The 16,219-nt window shown below is 47.6% G+C and overlaps 1 protein-coding gene across 1 annotated transcript in view; it reads left to right on the plus strand.

The window, feature by feature from the left end:
- Positions 1–16,219, plus strand: part of enox1 (ecto-NOX disulfide-thiol exchanger 1) — a 208,690-nt gene that overhangs the window by 38,164 nt on the left and 154,307 nt on the right. The window contains exons 2-4 of the mRNA XM_052014133.1: positions 1,461–1,583; positions 10,394–10,567; positions 13,536–13,742. Of these exons, the coding sequence (XP_051870093.1) occupies positions 1,461–1,583; positions 10,394–10,567; positions 13,536–13,742 (504 nt within the window). The remainder of the gene's footprint in view (positions 1–1,460; positions 1,584–10,393; positions 10,568–13,535; positions 13,743–16,219) is intronic.

Here is a 16,219-nt window from a genome sequence, read left to right on the forward strand (position 1 = left end):
TCACAGGTCCTCGCCAGGTTACGAATGCCCGACTTGCAGCCTGTACACACGAGTGAATGTTTGGGAGACTGGTGGGATGGATTTGCCTAGGACTGCTGGGATCTTCTGCCATGTGGGGACTCTGTTTGTGGCCACGTTTCCGACTTGCAAACTGTCCGGTTTACGAGCAGTTCACAAGAACTAAACCTTGTCCTAACCTGGGAGGACCTATACTCGGTAAAATGAACCCACAAATAACTGACTGCTCTGCCATCCCTCTGCCAACTTCCTTTATGCTTATTGTTGCCCATTAGATCCTGCTTTGAGTCACACAACATGGAAACAGACCCTTTGGCCCACCAAGTCCGTGCCGACCATGGAGCACCCATTTACACTGCTACCACGAACCCCATTTTACTCTGCTCAGGTTCCCATCAACTCCCTCTGCCCCCCCCCCCCCCCCATCCCCAGGTTCTACCACTCACCCACACTTGCTTCTGTCATGAGGTTGCCTGGAAAGGAGGGGTGGGCAGGAGGATTTCCTCTGATTTGCCTGAACCTTCTTTTAGTTGATTCAAAGCCTTGAAGCACCTTCCACGATCCCAGCCAGCTCAGCCACTGGTGTAGTCACCATTGTGTCAGATAAGAGAAGACAAGATTTCTTTATAAGTCACATGTACATCGAAACACACAGTGAAATGCATCTTTTGTGTAGTGTGTTCTGGGGGCAGCCCGCAAGTGTTGCCACGCTTCCGGCGCCAACATAGCGTGCCCACAACTTCCTAACCCATACGTCTTTGGAATGTGGGAGGAAACTGGAGCACCCAGAGGAAACCAACGCAGACACATGGGGAGAACGTACAAACTCCTTACAGACAGTGGCCGGAATTGAACCTGGGTCACTGTTACTGTAAAGCGTTATGCTAACCGCTACGCTACCATGCTTGCCGCATCAGAAACACAGCAGCTAACTCGCGCACAGCAAGCCCCCATAAGTTGCAAAGTAATAATGAGTGTTAGTTGATGAAGATTTCAGGAAAGGCTTCAGAGTAATGCCACAATGTCTTCTTGGTGCATTGGACAGGGCAGGTGGAGCCTTGGTTTAACATCTCACTGGAATTAAGGCGGTGGGGCACTCCTCAGTAACAGGTAGTGGAGCTAATCTGTGTTGTGCTCTCAAAACCCTGGAGTGAACTTGAACCCATATTCTTCTACCTCCAGAGGTGACTGTGTGCCCATTGAGCCACAGTCAACAGACACCAGATCAGCTTCCTGGTATCCTTACCTTCACAGGGCCAGGTGCTGGAATCTAGATTAAAAATACTCTGATGCTGGAGGAACTCAGCAGGCCAAGCAGCATCCATGGAGAAAAGCAGGCGGTCAACGTTTCGGGTCAGGACCCTTCTTCAGGACTGAACATAGGAAAAGGGGAAGCCCAATATATTTAGGAAACAATTAAACAACAACTCTTCTTTCTGCAGGAACAGAAGGCTTGGAAGGCATAGTCTTAGGACCCAGCCAGATCAGCATGTCCGTCACTGACACCACTGCATGGGCCACAGCCATGAACAACTTGGGGATCTCCCCAGTACCACTGGTATCAGGTAACCATGGTTTGGATTCCTATCTCGTGGAGGTCTGTATTCAGCCCCTGGTATTTTTATGTCTTTATGTCTTGCACTGTACTGCTGTCACTAAACAACAAATTTCACGGCATGTGTCGGTGATCATAATACTTGGACATGGGGGCACAAACTTGTGAGGTCTCCCGGTGATCCATTGGCTTATCCTTCTTGGGGTAGGACTCTCGACCAAGCAAGCTTCACTACAGGATGCCCAGCATAAATTGAGAGGTGGTTCTGATGCAGATGTTGTAGGAGCCCCTGTCCCCGTCAGAGCCCCTGCTGCTGTGCTGGTTGGGTGTCACTGAGAGAATCACTGAGCTTGAAATAAGCTAAAAGCAAAGTCCAGTGGGGTGTTAGAAACTTCAGATAACATGGAACAGTACAGCACATGGACAGGCCCTTCAGCCCATGATGTCTGTACTGACCATGGTGCTAATTTAAACTACACATCTGCCTGCACATGGTCCATATCCTTCCATTCCCTGCCTGTTCACGTGTCTGTCTAAATGCCTCATAAATGTTGCTATTGTATCTGCTTCCACCACCACCAACCCACCACCGCCCCCCCCTCCCCTGGCAGCACATTGCAAGAACCTACCACTCTTGTTTTTCTTTGAAAAATGTGTCTCATAAATCTCCTTTAAACGTTCCCCCTCTCCTGTTCAACCTATACCCCCTTGTATTTGACATTTCCACCCTGGGAAAGAGACTGAACATCTTTCTATGCCCCTCATAGTTTCATATACTTCTATCAGGTCTCCCCTCAGCCTCTGACGCTCCAGAGAAAACAATACGTGTTTGTCCAACCTCTCCTTATAGCTCATACCCTCTAATCCAGGCAGCATCTTGGTAAACCTCTTCTGTGCCCTCTCCAAAACCTCCACATCCACCTGTAATGGGGCGATCAGAACTGCACACGATGCTCCAAGCCTCCACCCTCCCCTGACTCCAGCTCCAACCCCTGCAGTGTTTTCACTATCCCATCCTCCCTTCCCCTCTCTGAAGCAGAACATTCTGTTCTCAGCATGGGCCTTACCGTTGTCTCCCTGTGCCTGCCATGATGCCAGGCTCCTCTTCTGTTACCTCCCATGCCCCATTCTCTCCACCCCCCCCCCCCACCCCACCAATGACCCCTTCTCCCACCTCAAGCCTTCCTCCTCAACTTGGACACTCCGCTCTGGCCTTCTTCCTGCTCTGGATCTTTTCATCTGTAATTGCTGATGGGACATTAACCGTCTCGACTTCACCATCCGTCACCTACTCCAACCTCACACCCTCTGAACGCACTGATCTCCACTCTCTCCACACCCGTCCCAACCTCTCCATCAAACCGACAGACAAGGCGGTGCTGTTGTAGTCTGGCAGACTGACCTCTACCTCGTAGAGGTCAGATGGCAGCTCTCAGACACCTCCTCTTACTCAACCCTGAACCAGGACCCTGCTGAGAAACATCAGACCACTGTCTCCTGCACCGACCTCATCACCTCCCGTAGATCTCCCCTCTACAGCCTCCAACCTCATTGTTTCCCAGCCCCGCACTGCCTATTTCTACCTCCTACCCAAAATTCACAAACCAAACTGTTCCAGTAGGCCCATTGTTTCTGCCTGCTCCTGCCCTACTGAACATGTATCTCGACTCCACCTTGTCCCCCTTGGTTCAATCCCTTCCCACCTACATCCGCGACACTTCACGTGGTCTCCACCAGTTCATCAATGTTCCCTGGCCCCGACTGCCTTATTTTCACCACAGACGTCCAGTCCGTGTAGACTTCTATCGCCTTCAGGAAGGCCTCGGGCTCTCCGCTTCTTTCTGGACAACAGACCTAACCAGTTGCCCTCCATTACCATCCTCCTCCATCTGGCAGAACTGGTGTTCGCCCTCAACAAACTTCTCTTTCAGCTTCTCCCACTTTCTCCAGACCAAAGGTGCAGCCATGGGCACTCGCATGGGTCCCAGTTATGCCTGTGTTTTCACTGGCTACGTGGAGCAATCCATGTTCCAAACCTACACCAGCAACATTCCCCTTCTCTTTCTCCGCTTCACTGATGACTGCACTGGGGCTGCTTCCTGCACCCATGCAGAGCTCATCCATTTCATCAACATCGCTACCAACTTCCACCCTGCCCTCAAATTCACTTGGTCCATCTACCGACACCTCTCTCCCCTTTTCTTGATCTCTCTGTCTCCATCTCAGGAGACAGATTATCCACTGACATCTTCTACAAACCCACTGACTCCCAGTTGCCTCGACTACACCTCTTCCCTCCCTGTCACTTGCAAGGAAGCCATTCCCTTCTCCCAGTTCCTCCATCTCCGCCACATCTGTTCTCATGATGAGGCTTTCCACTCCAGAACTTCCAAGATGTCCTCTTTTTCCAGAAAACCAGGCTTCTTTTCCCCTTTCTTCTCTCTCCCGCCCCCCCCCCCCCAACTGCTATCACTGCAGCCCTCAGCCACATCTCTTCTATATCCTGCACATCTGCTGTCACCCCATCCCTCCCAGACAGAGCAGGGATAGAGTTCCCCTTGTCCTCACCTACCACCCCACAGGCCTTCGCATCCAACATATTCTGCACAAACTGTGCCATCTCCAATGTGATCCCACCACCAGGCACATCTTCCCTTCCCCTCCCCTCTCTGCAGGGATTGCTCTCTCCATGACTCACCTGTCCGCTCATCCCTCCCCACCGATTTTCCCCCTTCAGGCACTTATCCCTGCAATCTTCTTAAGTGTTACACCTGCCCCTACACCACCTCCCTCACCACCATTCAGGGCTCTAAACAGCCCTTCCAGGTGAGGCAGCACTTCACGTGTGGATCCATCGGTGTTATTTATTGCATCCGGTGCTCCTGGTGTATCATCCTCGACATCAGTGAGACCCAACACAGATTGAGTGACCACTTCGTCGAGCACCTTCGCTCCGTCCGCTGTGACAGCCAGGATATCCCGGTGGCCAGCCATTTTAATTCCAATTCCCATTCCCGCACTGACATGAGTGTCCACAGCTTCCTCTACTGCCAAGTTGAGGCCAGGCACAAATTAGAGGAATAATACCTCGTATTCTGCCTTGGTAGGCTCCAACCTGATGGCATGAACATTGATTTCTCCAACTTCTGGTTACCACTCCCCTGTTTTTCCCCTTCGTTTTCCCTTATCCCCCTGGCCTCATCACCCACACCTTCCTGCCTCTGGCTCCCCTCCTCACCTCTTTCCCTTTATTCCATGGTCCACTGTCCTCTCCTATCAGGTTCCACCTTCTTCAGCCCTTTGTCACTTCCCAGCTTCTTGCATCATTCCCACTGCCCCCTCCCCCACCTGCCTATCTTCCCTCTCTCATTTGGATTCACCTATCACCTGCCATCTCTTGCTCCAAGTCTCCCACCACCACCCCCCCACCCCCCAACCTTTTTATACTGGCTTCTTCCCTCTTTCTTTCCAGTCCTGAGGAAGGGTCTGCACCCGAAACATCAATTCTCCATTTCCCTCCATGGATGCTGCCTGACCTGCTGAGTTCCTCCAGCATTTTGTGTTGCTACAGTACTCCAAGTGCAGCCTAACCAAAGTTTTATACAGCTGCAACATGACTTCCTGACTCTTGTGTTCAATGCCCTGACCAATAAAGGCAAGCATGCCATGTGCCTTCTTTGCAACACTATCTACTGCCACTTTCAGGGACCTATGGACTTGGACCCCAAGATCCCCTCTGTAGATCAATGTTATTAGGGGTCCTGCCATTTACTGTATACTTTCACCTTGCATTTAACTCCCAAAGTGCAGCACATCACACTTTCCCAGGTTAAACTCTATCTGCCATTTCTCTGCCCACAACCGTATCTGATCTATATCCAGCTGTATTCTTTAACAACCTTCTTCACTGTCTGCAACTCCACCAACTTTTGGAGTCCCTCAGTTTAGCACTTTGGGTCCTAACAGTTTTAGAACAAGAAAGTGTAAGAATCAGGAGCAGGAATAGATCATTCATGGTTTATCTTCCTCAGTGCTAATTTCCTGCACTACCCTCCATTAATATCCAGAAATCTTTTGATCTCTGTTTTGAATAAACTTCGTGACTGAGTCTCCACAGCCCCCTGGGTGAGAGGACTCTAAAGGTTCACCATACACTGAGTGAAGAAGTTTTTCCTCTTCCCATTCATATATAGCCTATCTCCTACTCTGAGACTTGCCCAAGTTCTAGACTCCTCACCCAAGGAAAACATCCTCCCTACATCCTTTAAGAACATTGCAGGTTTCGAAAGGATCTCCAGAAAACAGCCCTAGTCTGCTCAAATTCTCTTCATACTGTTAACCCCCCGCCATCCTTGGAACTAGTTTTGCGAATTGTTGCTGTACTCCCAGTGAACCTGTCCAAGGACAGCAAGCCCTTTCTGGGGCACTGCGCCCAAAACTGTGTACACAACTCCAGATGGGCTGTGGCAGACCCTTGCCAACCAAAGCCTCCAAGATGAATCGTGTACTCCTTGTGTTCCTGTTCTCTAAACACAGGCCCCATTAATCTGCTCATGCTTTGCATATCCAGGCTACGCTCACTTGTGGTGACATCTGTCTCGGATGAAATGATGTCAGCAGAATACAATGTCAGGAACAGCCTGAATTATTTTGTGGTTGCACATGTTGAATTATTGCACCATAAATTATTGTACTGCAGATCACAACCGGGTAGGCTTGGTTTTCTTTATAATATTTTTATTAAATCCATGAAAAAAAATACAGAGTACGTGCATCAAAAAAGAAAGTAAAAATACTACTGAAAACATTGTATTAAGTCGTACTTAGGATTACGATACTCTAAATCAATAGTCACATATAGTAGTTAGTTAATAAGGAAAAAAAATTGAAATATTTTATTACAAAAAAAAATCTACCCCCACTACCAAGACCCGAAGCTGTTAGATAGAAGAAACAGCAAGGAAAAACCTTAAAAAAAAAACATAAGAGTCAGCTAATATCTGCGTTTTAGTCCCCAAATCAGAGATTTGAAAATAATTCTAAAAGGGTCCCCACAGGGTTTGAAAGTCTAAGTTAGATTCAAAAACTGAACAGCAAATCTTCTCTAGATTTGAGTATGACATAACATACCGTAACCATTGAACATAGGTGGACTAGCTTCCTTCCATTTAAGCAATACTGCTCTCCTGGCTATAAGAGAAATAAAAGCCTGAATATGTAAATCAGAAGCCTTCAAAGTTATATCTTTTTCTCCAACAATCCCAAATAGTGCAGTCAAATGATTAAGTTTAAAATTTATTTTTAAAAGTACAGAAAAAGTATGAAAGACCTCTGTCCAATATTTTTTTAAGACTCTGACAAGTCCAAAACGTGAATTAAGGAAGCCACTCTGTTATTGCATTTATCACAGTAAGGAAATATATCAGAATAAAAACGGGATAGTTTGTCTTTAGACAAGTGAGCTCTTAAATTGAAGGAGAGAATGACGAGCACATAATGATGAAGTATTAACCAACCTGAAAATTTGAAAATAGAGTTGGTTTTGAAGCTGTTGAATTTTATTAAAGGAGACCTCTCCAAGGTGAAACCAATTATTGGTCCATGCCATTTGAATGGATTCTCACATTCCTTACTTCCTTGCAACATGGAAAGAGGCCATTTGACCCATCAGGAATATGTCAACTCACTAACTATTAATCTCCCCAAAACTCTCCCACCCACGCTGGAGGCAATCAACAGTGGCTAATTAACCAACTTGCACATCCTTGGGATGCAAGAGGAAACCAGAGCACCCAGGGGAAACCCACTCAGTCATGGGGCGAATGTGCAAACTCCACATGGACAGCACCAGAGGTCAAGATCGAACCTGGGTCAGGCTGATAGTGCCTGAGCCTAGTTGCAATTTACATTGACCTGGTGGTTAATGTACGTGGCAACTGAGCTCAGGTGAGGGAGAGCTCCTCTACTCTGAGCTGTGTACGAACTGAGTAAGGTAGTCAGCAGGTTCACACACAGGCATGTGAACTGCTCTCACACTCCAATTCTGATGGCTCCCTGAACTACCCCACCAGTTCCACTGACAGACCTACACCCCCACTCGCCAACCCACCCGACCACCAACTACAGTCCCCAACCCACCAATCCACTGACGGAGAGGTTGAACAGACGAGGGCCACGTTAGACCGTAAGTACAAGCAGAATTAGGCCATTCAGCTCATTGAGTCTCCTGTGCCATTCAATCATGGCTCACTGTTTTTCTTTCAACCCATTCTCCCGCCTTCTCCCCATAACCCTTAACCCCCTTGCCAATCAAGAACTTATCAAGCTCTGCTTCAAATTCACCCAATGACTTGGCCTCCACAGCCCTCTGTGGCAACAAATTCCACAGATTCACCCTCTCTGGCTGAAGAAATTCCTCCTCATCTCAGTTTTAAAAGGATGTCCCTTTTATTCTGAGGCTGTGCCCTTAGATCCGAGACTCTCCCACTAATGGAAACATCCTCTCCACGTCCACTCTATCCAGGCCTTTCAGTATTCGGTGGGTTTCAATGAAATTTCACCCCCCCCCCCCCCATCTGAAACGAAAATATTTTAAAATTCATTCCTTGTTCTTTCCTGATTCAGCAGCAAGAGGTATTCGCAAACAAAGGAGGCACAAGACATGTGTTAAAGGTTTATAGAAACTACTTTATTAGAGTTGTATGAAGAATAAAATACAGAAAGTAAGAAGAATACTTAAAATACAGAAGGAAGCAAAATAATACTTATCAACCAAACAATACTGAAGGGAACCTCGGGTGTCCGACAGCCTTCTCTCTGTGCCTAAGGGAAGGTCCTGATTTGCACAAAGAAGGTGTCCCCTTTTATACCCCACAAAAACATAACATAACTTTTACCCCAGTACTTTTCCATTCCTTAGTGATACCAGCCTGTACCTTCTTATCACTCGCGACCTTCGGCCTAAACACCTAACTTAGAGACAACAGGCCTGAAAAGAAGAAAACCTTCTTCACCAGTATCTAATCTCAAAGATGTGCATCTGTACTCCCGTAGGTTCTCAAAACATTCCCACATTCCAAGCTGACACCATTTTGTCTTGCAACCACATTGTGTTACACACTACTGCACATACTAAGGAGGAATCAGAAATGATTTTTGGCTAATTTAACTCTTTCCTTGCACCATCCTTCTGAACTCCATTGAGTACAGGCCCAGAGCCGTCAAATGCTCCATCACATGCTCTCTGGAGTGTAAAATAATGAGAGATCATATTGAAACAGTGTTCTTGAAGGATGCAGGGAGATGTTTTACCTGGGTGAGGAGTTTTGAACAAGGGGCAAGTCTCAGAGTAAAGATATAGGCCAGATAGGAATGGGAAGAGCAGAAATTTCTTTGCTCAGTATGTGATGAACCTTTGGAATTCTCTAACCCAAGGGGCTGCGGAGGCTCGGTCAGTGAGTTTATTCAAAACGGAGATCAAAAGATCTTTAGATATTCCTGGACATCAGGATAGAGTAAGAGGTAGGCCATGTAGGAATGAGAAGATGAGACATTTCTTCAGTGTATGGTGAACCTTTTTGTACGGAGAATTTCTGAAACTTTTCTATGAGCAGGTCATTGTTCAGGCTGAGACCACCCTGTCCCGTACCTCCCACCCCACACCACCTGATAGCTGGGGGTTTCCAACAGATACCCCTCACACCATGGATCAGCAGAGGCAAAGGTACAGGGAGAAGGTAGCCCAGAGCCCACTAAACGCAGCCGCCTGAGACTGTAGTGGCCTTCAATTCAGTCTCGGCTTGGTGCACCAGTGGCTGGGGGCTGGGCAGGTTGTGCAAAATCTCCGAGCCCTGAAGACCTGTGAGGGGGTGGTCAATGAATCCACCTGGGGCAAAGCTTCTGCAAAGTGACACAGGTAAAGGATCACTGGTAGGGGCTGTAATCACTGGTTAAGGGGTGGTTGGTGGGTGAGTGAGGGGTGACGCTATCTGGATTGAGGGAGATGGGGGATGCCGGGAGAGGGGAGTTGATGATTCAGCTACAATCGGTGCTTGGGGGTGGGTGTCAGTGAGTCGGGGTGGTCTGCCGCTGGGCTGATGGGGTTGGTAAGTCGGAAGGGTGGGTTCGGTGAGTGAGAGTCTGCAGCCACTGGTCGGGAGGGGTTGTGAGTGTAGGTGTTGGTCGGATCAGTGAGTTGGTCGGGTCAGTGAGTTGGTGGGGTGGGTCCGTCAGTGGATTGGTAGGGTCAATGGGGTGAGGGTGGGGGGGGTCAGTGAATTGGGATCTGCAGTCGCTGGTTGGGGTGGGGGTAGTTTTACTGTGCTGGGGCAGTATGTAGGAGCCAGTAGATGAATGGGGGTATCTGCCTGACCCGGGTCCCTGCATTGAGCCATGGTGGGTGGGGCCCTTTAAATTGCAGAGCAGGCCTTTGAGCAGGAGGCTGGTCTGTGAGTGATGGACAACAAACCAGCTTTGGAAAACGGTGACCTAATTCTCCCGACTCTGCTCCTCGGAGCATCGCACTTCCCACATGGGGATCATTGACTGAACCAATCCCTGGGGATCCCACATCGCCCTGTATCTACCTGTTAATTATAAGCATGCAGTGGGTGCTCGGTAAACAGGTTAGTGACATTTCTAGTGACTGAACATTGACGGCTCGAGTGAATGGGCAAGAAGAGGCAGTGGGTGAGGGGTGATGGTTTGTGCTCTGCCAAGGAGCTGGTGATTCGGGGATTTTGCGAGTGGTGTATCCTGGAAGCCGATCACGCACGATGTCTCCACAGCAGTGCAACAGTAACGCCGGTCTTGTGTTTATAGATCCCATCTGCGTGCCTGCATTCGAACACAGCCTCGGGCTCGTGACGGGGATGGCCCCAGTTAACCCGACGATGACCGGGCTAAGTTTACTGCGACCAGCGGTCCCCCAGGGATTACCAGTAGTGAAGGAAATCATCCACTGTGCCAGCTGCACGCTCTTTCCCGCAAACCCAAGTAAGTGCGAGGGGCCGGGCTTCTGATGGATCAGTGGGAAGGGACGGGGAGTGTGGAGACAGCCCGGGGAGGGGTCATGGGGAGAAAGTGGTTGCAGGCTGTGATTTTTGATGAACTGATGCTTCTAGATTTCAGGCCGTTCCATGGTGACATGGGAACCAAGTCTTTGCTGTCCAGTAGATGTCAGGGTCTTAATGCAGAGGCATTCATAGCAACACTGGGGATAGGGCAAGGCCATTTGACCCTCTCGAGCCTCCTTTTCCATTCACCTGGCTGCTGTCTCTTGCGTTATTTATCTGTCTTCCCTTCACATCTCAACGGCCTTACTCTGTTCCCCCGGGAACGGGACGTTAGACTGGTTAAGGGGTGCCAGGTGGATTCCCAGAATGATTCCAGGGACCAGGAGGTAAGTTATAAAAGTGCCTGCACGGGTTGGTAGGGTGGTAAAGGTGTTGTATGGCATGTTTGCCTTTATTAGTTGAAGACATGAGTTCAAGAATCAGGAGGTTATGTTGCAGGTTTATAAAACTCCAGTTAGGCCACATCTGGAGTATTGCATTCAATTCTGGTCGCCCCATTGTAGGAAAGGTGTGGAGGGTTTGGAGAGGGTGCAGAAGAGGTTTGCTAGGATGCCGCCTGGATTAGAGGGCATGTGCTATGAGGAGAGGTTGGACAAACTTGGGTTGTTTTCTCCAGAGTGGCAGAGGCTGAGGGAAGACCTGATAGAGGTTTATAAGATTGAGAGGCGTGGACAGATGGTATCTTTCTCCTTGGGTCAAAATGTCTCATACTAGAAGGCATGCATTTTAGATGAGAGGGGTAATTTCAAGGGAGATGTGTGGGGCAAGTTTTTTTTTTGCACAGTGGTGGGTGCCTGGAATGTGCTACTGGGGTGGTCATGGAGGCAGATACGATAGAGGTGTTTAAAGAGGCTCTTAGATGGGTACATGATTTGCAGAGAATGGAGGGATATGGCCAGTGTGTAGTCAGAAGAGATTAGTGTAGTTAGGTGTTTAATTACTAGTTTAATTAGTTCAGCACAACTTTGCGGGCCTGTTCCTGTGCTGCACCATTTGATGTGCCATCGAAATGTGGGGAAACAGAGATGTTTGAAATATTTGGTGGATGATATGGAGAAGCAGTTTCTTCAAATACAAGGTGACGTGAAGTTAGGAGAGGTTTGTGGGTGAAGTCAGGAGGTGGTTCTTCACCATGGCTGCTGAGGGCTAGTCTTATAGTCTTGGGCGCTCCCAGAATCCACAGCAGTGTGAAGGTGACCAAGTCCACTACCTTTAGTCATTGTGTGACCAAGTCCCAGGTCGTGGGCTGTTCTCAGGAAGGACACACCAGCTCTCCTGCTCTTTGAGGGCCAGTTCATTGGATAACTTCACCCTGTGTGGGTGGGGCTACAGTTGAGGCAAAGGCTCCTCCAAAAGGGAGGTTTTGGTATTTATCCATTGATTGGTTAATTGGCAAACCAGCTAGTGACAGGCAGAGCTGAGTGACCTGCCAGTGTCAATTTATCTCTCTCTGGAGAAGTCTTTTGTGTGGAGATCGATTCTGGAACAGTCAGACTGAAATAGCAAGGTTTTATTCTCTAAGGAGAAGGGGCTTGAGGTCAAAGAACACTGACTGATAAAATGAGCTTAACCTGTACCAAAGGGGAAGCTCACTGTAATTGACTAAATTGGGGCACAGAGCAGCAAGTCCTTGTTGTGACATGGGATTCAGCAGTTTGTATAAAATAAGGCAGTGTATTGTTTTACTTGAACAAAAACACATTAATCAAGTGTCTTCGCACATTGCGTGGAGCTTGGAATCTGGAACACACAACTAGAAGGCTGGCTTTATGAGCCCCGAGTCACGGTGGCATTTAAATTGATGGTCTATTAGCATAGCTGTGATGTTCCCCCATGGGATAGCCCAGTGTTACTGGCCCTGAGAGAATGGTGAATTGAGATCGGTAAAACAGAACCATATGATGTTTATTTCATGACTAATTATGGGTGTTATTTCAAAATATGTTATGGTGTCTATTGTACCAATGGTGATTCAGGTCAGGCAAGCTTTAACTAAAATAAAAACGTAAAATGCTGGAAACACTCAGCCAGTCAGGCTACATATGTGGGAAAAGAGACGGTTATTGTTTCGGGTCAAACACCCTTCGTCAGAACTGCTAGATGTTAGTAGCTCGCCTGTCTCCTGAGACGGAGGCAGAGAAATCCAGAAAGGAAGAGTCAGCAGCTGACTGTGTGAAGGTGAGAGCAGGGTGGGAAGTGGAGGCAGAGGTAATGAAATTGAGTTCTGCACAAGTATAGGAAGTGGCACCAGTGCAGTCATCAATGTATCAGAGAAAGAGCTGAGGGAGTGGGCCCACGTAGGATTGAAACACAGACTGTTCCACATATCCCACAAAAAGCAGACTTAGCTTGGGCCCATAGATCTGGAGAAAGTGAGTGGAGTCAAAGGAGAAGCCGGTCAATGCGAGAACAAGTTCAGCCAAGTGAATGAGTGTGTGGGGGAAGGGGGGTGGAGGTCCAGAAAGAAGTGAAGGGTCCTCAGACCATCCTGATGTGGGATGGAGGTGTAAAGAGACTGTTGTAAAGGTGAGCCTGTTGGGACCATGCCCTCTGTCACTTAGCGACTTTCAGACTTTGACTATAGACAGACACTAGATGAATTAAAGGTCACACACTAACAGTATCTTGATGGCTAATGGAGAGAGAAATGGGAGGTATTCTGCTCAAAATGTTCTGGATATTTATTTCACCCGTCAAGAGGCTGAAATCCATCAGGCATGGGAGAGGTAATGGGGATGAACAAAGAGGAGGCTTTGCTCATTCAGCTGTCGCTTTGTTGGGATAGTGCGAGACGCAGCTCGTAAAGCTGCCCGCAAAGAAGCGAGTCAGAATGGCAGACCACCCGAGCGGTTCCCCAGGGTGATGTTGTTGAGTTTTGTGTTCGGCAGACCTCCCCCCTCCGGCCACCCGGGATCGGCCGCCGGGCTGCAAGACTGTGTTTGTGGGGGGCTTGCCGGAGAACGCCGCTGAGGAAATCATCCGCGAGGTCTTTGAGCAGTGTGGCACCATCACAGCCCTTCGCAAAAGCAAGAAGAACTTCTGCCACATCCGCTTCGCTGAGGAGTTTATGGTGGACAAGGCCATCTACCTGTCAGGTACACTGCCTGCCTGTCCCCTTCTTTTACTGAGCGTGCTGAGGGCCCATTGAAACAGCTTGGGACAGTAGCTTAATGCTGCGATCTGTTAGATAGTTCATCGCAGTCAGCCAGACCCCTTGACTTCAGTGAGTCTGACTGGAGTTGCCAATGGCTGGGCTCATGGTGGTGTATTGGTTAAATTGCCAGGTTCAGATTCTAGAGGCCTGGACTAACAGTCCAGAGACCCAAGTTCAAATCAAAGTTGAGTTTATTGTCACATGCACAAATACATGTATGCATAGGTGCAATGAAAAACTTACTTGCAGCAGTACTGCAGGCACATAGCATCATTCACATGAAAAACATAAATTAAACATAAATTATCCGAGGAAAAAAAATTAGAACAATAAAAAACAAAGTCCATTGTAGTAACAAAGTGGTCATAGTGTTGTTATACTGAGGTGGTGATTATGGTTGTGCAGGTTGGTTCAAGAACCAAATGATTGAAGGGAAATAGCTGTTCTTGAACCTGGTGGTGTGGGACTTCAGGCTTCTGTACCTCCTGCCCGATGGTAGCTGCGAGAAGATGGCGTGGCCTGGATGGTGGGATCCTTGATGGGTGTTACCTTCTTAAGGCAGTGCCTCATGTTGATACTCCCAATGGTGGGGAGGAATATGCCAGTGATGTATTGGGCTGAGTCACTACTCTCTGCAGCTTGTGTTCCTGCATATTGGAATTGCCGTACCAGACCCTGATGCAACCAGTCAAGATACCTTAAACGGTACATCTGTAACAGTTTGTTAGAGTGTTCGGTGACAAGTCAAACCTCCTTAACTTTCTAAGAAAGTAAACATGCTGGCACGCTTTCCTTGTGATTGCATCTATGTGCTGGGCCCAGGGCAGGTCATCTGATATGTTAACACCCAAGAATTTAAAGCTGCTGACTCTCTCTACTACCTATCCCCCAATGTAGACTGGCACATGTTCACCCATTTCCCACCATGGCAGCAGTGGAATTTAAATTCAGTTGATGATTTTGTCAGAGCGACTCATCTCAGAAATTATGGCCATCAAACCCATCTGCTTCACTTGTGTTTCAGTGGAGGACGTCTGCTGTCCTTGCCTAGTCTAGCCTCTGTGTAACTCCAGACCCACCAATGTGGTTGGAGACACAAGAGACTGCTGATACTCGAACCTGGAGGAACTCGGAGGGCCCAGCAGCATCTGTGGGGGTGAAAGGAATTGTCATTGTTTTGGCTCCTGATGCAGGGTTTCGACCGGAACATGTCGACAATTCCTTTCCTCCCACAGATGCTGCTCAAACCACTGAGTTCCTCCAGCAGATTGTTCGTTGCCACCAATGTGGCAGACTCTCTTTATCGCCTCTGAAATAGCCTACAGGCCACTCAGTTGGAGACAGCTCACCACCAGCTTTTCAACACCAGTTTGGGATGGGCAACAAATGCTTACCTGGCCAGGGGCACCTAGATTCCCAAAAAATTGGCTGTTGAGTCTCCAATATCAGTGACTATCAAGCAAAAGTGCTTCACAATTTGAAAACTACTTTGAGACACTATGCAAACAGAAAAAAGGCAAGTGGTATTATAGAATAAGTTATTTTGGCCACTTAAAGCTCTGAAGTTATATTAAACGTGTACCTCTTGTTCTCCTTTCATATAGTTACACTGTGAGAACTGTTGGAACTGCATGATCAAATCTTCAAATCACCCTTGGCCAATGATCCCCTTTGTTTTAAATCACACAGTCTCCAGCTCATCTCAACATTATCTCTATGCCAGCTGCTTCATGTAACTCATGGTCCTTGACATTTAAACAAATATCTCACTAAACTGGCATTGAGGTTAGATTTTAGTTCTGCCTTGGCATTAAACTAATTTAATGTAACTTGCTCCTGCTGGAACTCTTTTGAAGCCTTGAAGCTCTCCCCTGCTAATTGGAGAAGTGGGATTGTAACCTTTAAAGATTCAGTCTTTGTACACTGACACAATTCACTGTTGATATATTCTCACCTATAATTCTCAAATTAAAAGGCTTCAAACACACACAATGTCAGCTGGGATGGATACTGTACTTTTTAAGCATATTTTAAAGAACATGCAAACTTAGTCACTCAAAAGTTTTAAGTTCAGTATCAGAGGCTTTTATAAAGTGTAAAATCCAGCAACTATTTTGTACTTTTGTTTACCTGATCATGGGGTGTTGGTAATGCCTGCATTTGATAACCGCCTCTGATTATTCCCAAGCAAAGGGTGCACTTAGGAGTCAATCACCTTGGTGGGTCTGGAGTTGCATATAAGTTGGACTGGGTAAGGTTTGCAGATTTCCTTCCCTGAAGTGTATCAGTGAACCAGGTGGGATTTTGTGGTAGTCTGTTAGCTTCATGGCTACTGTTACTGAAGCTAGCTTTTTATTTTTAAAAAAAACAGATTTATTTAATTATTTGAATTAAATTCTCCAGCTGCCATGGTGGAAT

Source organism: Pristis pectinata, chromosome 4 (assembly GCF_009764475.1).
Source record: "Pristis pectinata isolate sPriPec2 chromosome 4, sPriPec2.1.pri, whole genome shotgun sequence".
NCBI lineage: Eukaryota > Metazoa > Chordata > Chondrichthyes > Rhinopristiformes > Pristidae > Pristis > Pristis pectinata.